Below are 11,250 nucleotides of genomic sequence, written 5' to 3' on the forward strand. Positions count from 1 at the left end.
CAGGCAATTGCAAACGGCCCCGGCCCGTTCGTTTCGCCTGCTCAATTGGCACTAAGCAAATCAAGTTGCTCGTACATGGGTGGGTGCGCAAGCACCTAGCTGTTTGCCTCCCTAATCCCGTCTCCTACGCGGCTGCATGGGTCCACACGGGAGCTTGCGAACTCTGGAACGGAACAGTGACGAAAAGCCTGACCAGCGGTCGGCATCGGCACGTGGACACGAAAAAGCGAAAAGCGAGCGGGAGATCCGGGCAGTCTGCAGTGTATACTATGAAGGAAGAATCGGATACGACCCTTTTATAGCGCAATTTTTCCCAGAGTCCACTTTATCCCTCCCCTGTGGCGTCGCTGTCTGTCTGCGCTAAGTTCCCGTCTACTGTCGCTGTTCGCGCCCTTCAACGTGGGGATTTATCGCGGACTAATTCGGCGCACAAATCCAGGTGTGCGCGCGGGAGGCGAAAGGGAATGCGGATGAAAGGGGTGTACGACGCCGGCGGAATACGTGTCGCTCGCTTGTGTCAACTGAGATAGGCAGAGGGAGCTGTAATTACCATCCCTGTTCGCTCAGGACGCACTCCCCGCTGCAGTCTGGCGCTTGAGGCGGCATTCGCAGCAAGAGAGGTTTCCAATCTGCTGGTGTGTGCAAGAAAGGTTGCTGCCGGCCGTTGGGCTTCGCTTACAAGCGAACTCGTCTTTCCGTGTATGAAGTACTTGTTGTCAACAAATGCTGGCGTGAGTTGCGAGCAAGGACTGCCACCTTGGACGCGAAGGCTGCTGAAGCAACATCGCCATACCCATGTGACCCTTGCGCAACGCAGCCAATATTCTATTTACCTCTCGTGGTACACAGCCGGCTGCTTTTCATTAACAGTATGGTATCCCATGTAATGTTTGAAACAGGCGAGCTTTATGCATATCTCTCACAACGTTATCTCTGGTCGCCAAGAAGGAAGACAACTGCACGAGTTATTCTAGGTTGAGTTTTGCACTATGTTAATAAATGCTGAAATTTTTGCAACGCGCACCTTTAGCTGAAAGTTTCTGAAGATGTCTGTAAAACGAATAAATATAGAAGTAAATGCCGATTTCTTCATTTTCCTCCATGCATAAGTGGGAACTATAATACATTTTGAAGCCGAAATCAAGACAGTTTATTTTTTAGTTGAACATTAAATAAAAAAATTTGCTTATATCTTTTTTGGCGCAATTCGAAAGTTCGTTTATTAATACATATAAAACTTGCGCTTTAATGGGCAGCTTTATCAAGATGGGCACATTGGGTGTGATCGACTGGAATGAAAGTTTGCACATTTGATTTTTGATAGTTATGCTAGTGAAGAGAGTTTAGACAATCAACGAATTCTCTTGTGACACGGTTGGTTTAGGTTTTCAAGCGAAGCGCTTTACGACTGGTTATGAAGACAGCTAGTTCAAACGCTCTGTCATTTGTTTTGTGAGAAGTTAGATTTGTGCACTCACACAGATCCTACTTCTCACAAAGCAGGAGAGGAGCGCTTTCCCTCTAAAAAAAAAAAAATGAAAGAAAAAAATATTGGGTGATGGGGGAGGTAATTACCTCATTTCCCCCTCTACTCCGGAGTCCCTGTCTTAATGCCTTATCCCGTTGAAGAGAGGCAGATTAAAATCTAAAGCTCAACACGTTGAGCAGATGCCTAACGACCCATCTCTGACGCTCATGCATGCAGGAACGGCAAGCCTTTTCTATTCATTTTAAAGCATCTATACTTTCGTCCTCTCCACGCTACTTGTCTTTCTTCCACATTCGGTCACTCGTTTCCGCTGAAACCGAAACACGCGACCAACGCGGCTAGCACGCCTTTCTGGCTCACTCAGCACCACGTGCGGGAAGCGAAAAACATCGGTCATTGGTAGGGAAAACGTCGGAAGAATGGGAGACCAGTGGTGAGCGTGTCCAAATGACACGGTCAATTTGAAGGCCAGAATCCCCGGTCCCTGCCTCCATTCTTCACTCTTCACGCACGTTTTCCGTCCTTTACCGTGTCCACCCCATCCCCTTCTCTACCGCCCACTTAGACAAATCGAGGCGTAAGCGTGCTACTCCTCCCCTCTCAGCAACAGTAGGGGAGCGTGACAAATCAGCGTAGAAGTGGCTCTAACGGTGAACCCTCTACCCTCCCTTTCAGCAATGGTCAAGCGTCCATACTCAGCCGTGTAATGGACGGACCAACTGCCTCCGTTCCCTCATTACTTCTTCCCTTCCCTCGCTCATTTGGGATGGACGCTGCCCCATGCTGTGCCCATGCACGCAGTGGGGTTTGTATTCCCATTTCTTTAGATAGCGCGGTACTTCTTCCATCGGACAGCCACCGTCCACTTTGTGGAGCTGAGAGCAATGCGCGCAGTTTCTGGAGGCTTCGCTTTCAAACTGACCACCGCCACCAACTCTTCGGCCAGCAATGTACGCCCCCTGAAGTGGCTCTGTCTGAAAGAGTTCTCGAAATGGTGCACGTGGTGGTCAGCTTCGCAGATGGCACCTCTTTTTGGAAACAAATTTTCCCTTCCGCAGAAGCCGCGGAGGGTGACCGCAAAAGCCGCGTGCTTGTGGGAAGCGCGCACGCTTTTGACGGCCCCTTTCCGTCGAGTTGCCGTTTTACGAGCCTGTAATAAAGGGTCGTCTATATGCTGTACGCTCGTGTCATGTTTTTGCACAGCTCCGAAAAGGAGAAGGCCTCTTTGAACAAGCCACACCGTCTCCTTTACAAAAGCAGTCATCTCTCATGTAGGGAGACTTTACTCCAGCAAACTGCTATACAAGTACCGCTGGAAGCCAACGACAATAAAGGCGAAACTTTCTTAGGTGAGCTGAACGCTTCTGGCCAACGAAGCTGGCTCTGTCCTTTTCACTCGACGGTAGAGGCCGGAAAAGAAGGCAGTTGCCCGACTAGGGTTGCCAATTGACCCTCATTTTCATGTGAAGTGCCGACTTTTCAGCACAGCGAAATGTCCTGGATCAGTCTTTATAGTTCTGTGGCTCATAATGTGAGGCGACGAAGTAACTCGGGCTTCTGCTCAGAGTTCTAACAGCAAACGCGCTGGGTCAGCTTGGTACGCCGCAGAACCATTGGGCAGACCATTGTGCATATAACACAAGTTCCAAAGACTGGCGCGAGATTGGTGCGCAATACATGCACTCGGAGCGACGAAACGGCGACATTTCTCTGGCGGTGTGACACATTAATTCACAGTTGCGGCGGATGTGTCATGGGGGAAGTAATGCCCTTATACCATGCCGTCTGTATTATATGCTGGCGCAGGCAGAGGTGCAGAGAAGCTGAATTTCTCGAAAACTGCGAGAACCTGACGTCATCGGCGAAATTGCCAGACCTTGCTGACCCGGAGATCATTTTTTTTTTCTTTCCAGTAGTGCCTTCTCAGAACCATCCATATATTGCAAGATGTCGAACATATTTTTGGTTGCATTGACCTCTATACCAATGCATATTGCCACCGCGTTACAGTATACCGCCTGCTCACTGTCATAAAGTGGACCATTAATCCTATGCGCGATGAACACGAGCATGCATGGTCTATTCAAAGAAGTCTTTTTTTTTCTGCTCCTTCTATTTAGATACTCTGCCGATTAAAAACAATGCATTTTGATTGTTTTTGTTCAGCCGACAACATGATAGCGTATACTTTTCCGATTGTGAACAACCAGTTGTGAGAGTTAATGAAGAACACAACAGCCAACCCCCATCCGATGGCGACATTGGCCTCCTAAGTCAATCAAAGGATGAATTCCAACTCACGATGAGAACCTCAACAACGGGCAGGGAAGAACAACACGCATATATAATTCACAGAAAATGCACGAAGGGGCAAGGGTGCACGTCTGTCTCGCGTATTTGTTAACGGATATTAAGAATACGAGAAACAAAATAATCTAAAATTCGTCTGAAGGGTAGGCGCTCTCATCAAGTACCCGGCAGCTTACCGACAGCGTAACAGATAAGTTTTAAATATTTGTAACGTGCCCCAACTGTGGGAGAGAACCTTGCAGGCCAGTAAAAGACAAGAAATTGGGTGAAAATAATATAGACACCTAATTTTCGGTTGTATAATTTCTTGAAGAGTAGGAAATCTGGACAAGAGCCTGTGTACCGCTGCCGCATGCCCTTCCTATAGTTGGCGCGGAACACTCAAAACCTTCGCGGGAATTTCGAATCTTCAATACATCAAATTGATTTAACATGACCGTTGGAAGCAACTGACGTGTGCGCAAGAAGTATTGTATTGAGTGTTGTATTTGTGTGTGTGTTCGTGCAGAATCTCTCGGGACGGCAGAGGGTCATCTGAGTGGACAGCTTTGATTTTAGGACATTCGCTGAGATTGGGTGAGCAGGCTCGATATACACGGCTAACTAGAAATGACTGAGAGATGTCTTTCTCTTAACGTGACTTGGTTGATGAGGAATACTACTTTCCCGAAGTTGACATTTCCGCTGGCGCTGTTCACTGTCGTAAGCCTAAAATCGTATATTTGCAGATAATTGGCGACACTATCGTCCGTCTTAAAAAAAAAAAAAAAAAAACAAACGCCGTAATGATATAATTACTACGAGGTTGCGCGGATGTTATATTGACGAGCTCAGGTAACTGCTTCCGCAAACATCTAACTCTGAAGCGTTGCCTCTGGACAGATTATTACTCAACCTTCATATTCTGCCGTAAACAGAAGTCTGAAAATCTGACACACCTGAGGTATAGCGCGTGTGTTTTGGGTATAGGAGACGGATGTGGACTAGACTGAAGAATACCATGCAGCCCCGCCCCCTTTCCCATCAGTTATGTTGACAGGTCCGCTGGACAGAATCTACCAATAGAAGCGAAGCTAGCTGATCGGTTTGTGACAGTCTCTGCGGTCTGATAGTATACCGTAATTCGGCCTCATAAGAAGGCTAGTATATATGTAATGAGTGTCAGGAAGTTACGAAAAGTCGACGACACTGTGCTATGCTGAAGGAGAAATAACGAGCTTTTGGCATATATAACAATGAGTTTCTCCAACGAATTGGCACTTTATTCTGTGTTACATGCATGTCATATGCGGCGCGCACCTATCGCCTCATTCGTAAATAAAAGTTGCAACCTCGTTCTTAAGTGTAGGTATTTTCACCGGGCATGCACGCCTTATATAGGTGCGACAGCTTTCCTGAAACGTGCGTAATGACATTCAGACACGCCTAGGCGCGCCCAGCACTAATTGCATCCACAACCGTTATTTCTCTATTACTAAGAAAACATAGCGAGCGACATGGACGAAAGCGGGAAAACAAGACGTACTTTTTCAATTTCTGCAACGTCAATCTTAATTCGCCTCTAAACGTGTGACGGCATTGCACATTTCGAGTCTCTTAAATTGCCGTGTCGTCGCACAGCACTGAGCATCAACACGAAACAGAGACCCTGTAGCATTTTTAAGGCCCGGTCAATATGGACTCATTTTATAATCTTCGAATGCGAATATGTAACTCCGGAGTCTTTGGCGACCTGGCATGTTTGTTCTCGGAAGGCGAGGGAACAAGCAAAAACATGCACTCCGGCAAGGAAAGACAGTTCAAACGGATGTGATATCATAGTGCCGACGGGACTTGGCATGAAGTGCAGTTTGCAGCCGAACTCAAAGTACTATTTGCGGGGAAAAAAAAGAAAAACTATGTCCGTTGCCACTGGCTGAGGCGGTACTCAAATGCGACTGCCCGATCATGCGTTGGAGAAAAGGGAGTTGAGGAAGTCTTGAATTGCAAATGATGGCTGAACGTGCAGGGAAAAAAGAAATAATGCAAATAAGACGTGCTCTCACCTCGACCGCTTCTGCCGACGAAGCGTAGGTCGTTGAACTTGGCCACCTGGTTCTTCATGACGGCCGACGCGTTTCTCAGTTCCCCGCAGTAGTTCTCGTCGTTGCCCGCCCTGAGGGTGACCAGCGTGCCGTCGCACACGTCGCCTCCGAGCGCCAGCACGCGGAACGACATGGGCAGCGTCTTGTTGGAACGCCAGTGGCTGGGCAGCACCGAGCACACCACGTTGGGGCTGCCGGTGCGCATCAGTTCGCCGGGGTGCTCGGCTAGCACCTGCGTCAGGGCTCGCTCGCCCGGGAGCATGGAGGCCAGCTCGGCCGTCGACGCCGACGTCATGGTGCCGCCGCTGTCCCGGCCGCACGCCGTGTTCGTCGCCGGCACGATCGTCTCTCGCAGCGGCTGCAGCTGCTGAGGGTGGTGGCCGACGACGCACGATGCGGCCGGCAAGTGCATGGCGAAGACGTGGTTCCTCCCGCACGAGGTCCGGTGGGTGAAGAGGGACGACGTGGAGGAGAGCACGGCGTGGAGCGTCCCGCACGCACGACGAACTTTTGCAGCGCAGGGGACACACGGGAGAGCACGAGGGGAGGGGAGCGCAAGAAAGTTTTGGCGCGGGCTTGATCCGAGTTTTGCGGCGGCGGTGTGCGCAGGCGCCGTCGGAGTGGCAAGGGTCCGAGTTGCGGCCGGAGGAGAACGGAAAAGGAGGGTTTTCACCCGGAGCGCTAGTCCTGCTGGAGCCCGGTGATGTTGGCGGCGTAGACACAAAAGTAAAGAAAACTCCGGGTACGCCGCGTAGAAGAAAAGTGGACTCGGCAGCAGCGGCGGCGAGGCGGTCTTGCGGGCGGTCGCTGGCGAGCTCGCCGATGCGGCAGGCGAGTGGAAGGGACGAAGAAGCCGCGATGTGGAACACCACGCTCCGGCCTCATTGACACCGGGGCGAGCGCGGCTGAGGAAGGGGGCCAGCCCCGTGGCGGATTGGTGGTCGACCTGAGTGACGTGCGAGGCGCGCGTCCAATCGGAGGGCGACCCGTCGCCCCTGCGGTTTCGTTTTCCCGTACGGGCGCTTCGCCGCGCGGGGCAGCCCGCCGCCGATGCACTTCGGCGGAGAGGCAAGGAGGGTGATGAGGGAAGGATATGAAGGGGATGCAAGAGGTTGCGAAAGTGTGACACAAGTCTGTTTCTCTCTATGGAGTGTTTATCGCCTCGCGGAGGCTTCACATAGAGGCCCTTTTTCCTTTCGATGGAGGTGAAACGGAGTGGCATCCGTGTGCTGCGCGATGTCAGTGCTCGTTAAAGATCCCAAGGTGATCGAACTTTGCGAAGTCCTACTATGGCGTCTCTCATAGCCTGAGTCGCTTTGGGACGTTCAACCACACAAACCAAATCAAATATCCCCCCCCCCCCCCCCCGCGCGTTTTCTTTCCTACCGTTCTACAGCCACATTGCAAAGTCGTCACTGCTTTGATCGACGCTACAATTTACTGCTCTTATAGTGCTAACAGTGTTTCAGAGTATCTGAAGTCGCGGTTTATGTCGGCGAGCAGTGACGCCCAGAAAGCGCTTTCACTGGCGGAAATGCTGTACGATAAATTACAGATTACGTCTTCGTTAATGTAGCTGCCATAACGTTAATATTTTTGTATGGGGCCTAGAACACGTGACAGTCCAGCATTGATGCGCTAAATGTACTTTCCAAATAAGGTTTCACATATTTCCTATTATGCGGAAACTTAACAGGGCCTGAGAAGCCGTTGGAGCAAATATTTAAATAACATAAAGCAAGAAGCCGAACAAACACGAACGTCAGCGCGGTAACGAATGATTTGTGTGTGTGTCTGTGTTTTTTTCTGCACTAAGAGTGATGTCTTCTCATTTCTGTGCGCATAGCCAAAAAATCAACCGTAACTTCAAACAATCATTTTACGTGGTTTCAATTTTGTTAAATTTCACGTAAAAATGTGTGGTATTTTTCTCGCTTCTTCTCAATAAACTATATACATAAAACGCGCGCAATATACTGTGTTCGACAAAACCACGAGCTACGAGAAACGGGCTAAGCGCCAATCTCATCATTTAAGGTTGCTTCTATAAAATAAGACCATCCTTAAGAGATCATCATAACGGGCTAGGCTAGTAATGCGATATGTTTACACTCCAGTGTCATTACGCAATGAATGTGCTTCTTCATTGTGACTGATAAATGTGACTCACAAATGACATTCAACAGTATACCTATATACGCGGCATCGCGCACGGGTACCTGTAAAGTCTATTCATAATTCTCATATAGCTGTATAAAACACGTTTAAAGTCGATAGCGGTAATGTTCTCCACAAAACTCGGCGTCGCGTTATCGGCGCTGTCGAACACAGTGTCATCTCTGCCAAGCATTAAAAAAATATTACAGTGGGGTACTTAAGTTTGCTTACGTGCAAAAATGCACAATCACTGCGAGTTCCGGGCCTGTTCAGTTATGAGTTCTGCATTCCGTTGTTCAGTACCGTTACTTATATGGTTGCCGTTTCTAATGCTCGAATTCGATGTACTCAAATTAGGTGAAACACAAATTTTGGTCAAATTCGCGGACGAACTCAAATTTCGAGGGTCCAGGGAGGCTAAATTTCTAGGGTTCACGCAAGTTCAGAGGTCACCATTGATTTTGGTCATACTCGAATTAGGTTAGATATTGATTTATGTCAAATTCTGACGAGGCAGTATTTTGAGGATCCACAGGGCCAAATTTTGGGGGTGGCCCAACCGCCATAAGTCAGCATTGAGTAAGTTATACTGAAATTAGGTTAGACACTAATTTTGGTAAAATTCTAACGAGGTCAAGTTTTGGGGGTTCAGGGGTCAACCACTGAAACAGCTGGCCTAATTATGACGAGGATAAATTTTGGGTTTCAGGAGGCAAATTTTTGGGGTGGCCCATCCGAATTTGGAGATCACCGTCGAGTTGGCCATACTACAATTAGACTGGATACCAATTTTGGTACTATTACATACAACGGATTATTGACATTTGGTGCGGACACGGTTTGTCCACAGGCACTGCCCACACCACCCATGAACCAAGAAAGACTTCCAAGGTTATATAAAACCTCGAAATTATAACCTCCTTGAATGTCTTAAAGAAGATTACACTGGGCGCACGCTCCTCACGGTACAAGTGACAAGTGTTGTTGGAGTAGGGGTTCGCATCAAAGACGCAGTGGACGCTGCTTTCGGAAACGCCATCCCTATAATGGGAGGTTTACCTGTAACGTAATAACTAAATTAAAATTAGTGCACGGTGGGTTCCCGGGTCGCCTTCAGCAGCGAAGCCGGACGCGCCAGCTAGCCGCCGCAGGCGTTCGATTAGATAAGCTGGCTTAACCGTATGACGACCAATGCACCGAGCGCCGGCTCTTTCGCACGAAAGCATTGTCAGGTGAAAAAAAAAAAATTATACCGAAGGCCGCTTTCAAACGTACAGAGTCAGCGCAGCTAACAGGTGCGAAAGGCCGCCGAGACGACATGCTCGCAAAATGATTGTAAGGAGCGACCCTTGCAGAGGCACTGCGCGCATTTCGATATATCGAATGTTAGCTCAATGGTAGTGTGATAGAATGTTTAAGGAAATATGCTGAGATTTCGATGTAAGCGAAAATTTGATATATCGGAGTGATATAGTTGGGACGGGCTGTATATCATAATGACCATTTGTCCTTTTTTGACTTTTTTTTTCTTTTATTTTTCGTTTCAGGCTTTATTGTCAGTTTAAAGCGCTCCTTTGAATATTGCTGATTTAAAGCCAAGCTCAGCGTGAGCTGTCGAAATGAGTTCGCGCTCTGCGAAGAAATGGCGGACACGGCCAAATATCCCTCGATGCGCATGGTATTTCCTGACTGAGCGCAGGAGCTTAAGAGATGCTTTCTAGTTAAGTTAAAATAACCAAGGTAGCATAGAGTGTCTGGAAGGTCTGTTTAGAGTGTGTGAAATCTGCTCTATCGCGCAAGGGTCACATGACAGTTCATCCAAATTAGTGTACCTGCGTCAAACGGGCAACAGTTAGCTAATGTATTGGAGAGGGTCACTCCTATCGCGGCACACAGCTTTGACAGAATATCGTCATATATGGTCTCAGAATTACTCCATTGCATCAGCAGCAGCCACAGTTAGTCTCCCCACAAAATAAATACTTATACTGAGGTCTAAGGGCTGCATCGCGTTTGTTTGTTTGGTAGTTAATTTATTTAATTTTGTCCTTGGATAACATAAAGTTACTGCCTACAAGGCAAGACAAAAGGAAATGGTTAATGTGCCTGATGGGTCTTGTCCTCGATTGTGGCGGAAGCAGGATTTCTCTTACAGAGGATTCCGCTGTCCATCGCCAGCTGTCTACTTTGATTTAAAGTCTTTCTTTTTCAAAAAGAAAAAAAAAGAAATGAGGGATGAGGGAGTGAAGTGTGTGGACCCGAGAGGTCTCAACCGCGTTCACATGCCTACCTCCTCCAAGGGGCCGCGGAACGGGTGCCTATCGCCGCATGAAGCAGTCGTTCAGTAAGCGCCACGCTGCTTCGTTCACGAGGGGAACGTTTAGCGCTCCGCTGTTCACGAAGCAGCGAGCGAGTCCGCGCGCGCATTTACGGGCTCCGCGACGGACATTAGGCATGGACTCAGAAACGCCATCCGGCCGGCTGGGCTTCGAGGTTTCGGAATGCAATTTCTGCCCAGCTCACACTCACGCACCCTCCCACCCACGCACACACAGTCTCACACACGCTCCCCGCGCTCTTCGCGTGACTCCTTTTCCTAATTCCTTCGCGCCAGCAACTTGCAGGCTTCCGCGGCAGCGGTCCCCCGATGACTGCACCCGGTTAGCCCTGGGAGCACAGACAAACGGCCCTGGTCGTTTAATTAGCGGCCGAATTCCTTTCCCGGCCGTCTCCGCGCCACCGGGACCACCGTGGAAATGCGGAAGGCGTTCTTTGTGCGGCCATGTCGTCGCCGTCGCGGCATGAGTTTCTGTGCTGTCATGCTATTCCTGCCCTCGCCTTCCTGGTTCTTTTTGTCAGTTGTTTCGTGTTTACATGGCATAGATTTAGTCTGTGCGTTTCCAAAATGTGACTTCTGTACAATTTTACCACCTTGGGGCCAATGAAAGCAAGAATAATTTTTCGAAATCGACACAGTGCAAGCAGGTCAACTGGAGATTTTATATTCGGCGCTCACTCTCTCCTTTAGTCAAAATTTGGGCCTGGGGCATTATACATATATGTGATGGCACAAAACTCTACTGAGATGTATAGATCTTCACCAATTCTGTTATGTGTCAGCCAGAACAAATTTCCATTAGCCAGCTGTCGTATACGTACAATTGTATGAGAGTGTTGAAGACATGTGCACCAAGGGGTGGCAGTAGCCAT

At 48.8% G+C, this 11,250-nt stretch overlaps 1 protein-coding gene across 1 annotated transcript in view; it reads right to left on the minus strand.

Moving 5' to 3' along the window:
• The window catches only part of LOC146207728 (uncharacterized), a 46,879-nt gene extending 40,166 nt beyond the window's left edge, over nt 1–6,713 (minus strand). The window contains exon 1 of the mRNA XM_084590080.1: nt 5,845–6,713. Within this exon, the coding sequence (XP_084446206.1) occupies nt 5,845–6,295 (451 nt within the window). The 5' untranslated portion in view covers nt 6,296–6,713. The remainder of the gene's footprint in view (nt 1–5,844) is intronic.
• Nucleotides 6,714–11,250: the final 4,537 nt, after the last annotated feature.

The sequence above is a fragment of the Amblyomma maculatum genome, chromosome 1, assembly GCF_055883805.1.
Source record: "Amblyomma maculatum isolate TAMU_Amacu chromosome 1, ASM5588380v1, whole genome shotgun sequence".
Taxonomy (NCBI): domain Eukaryota; kingdom Metazoa; phylum Arthropoda; class Arachnida; order Ixodida; family Ixodidae; genus Amblyomma; species Amblyomma maculatum.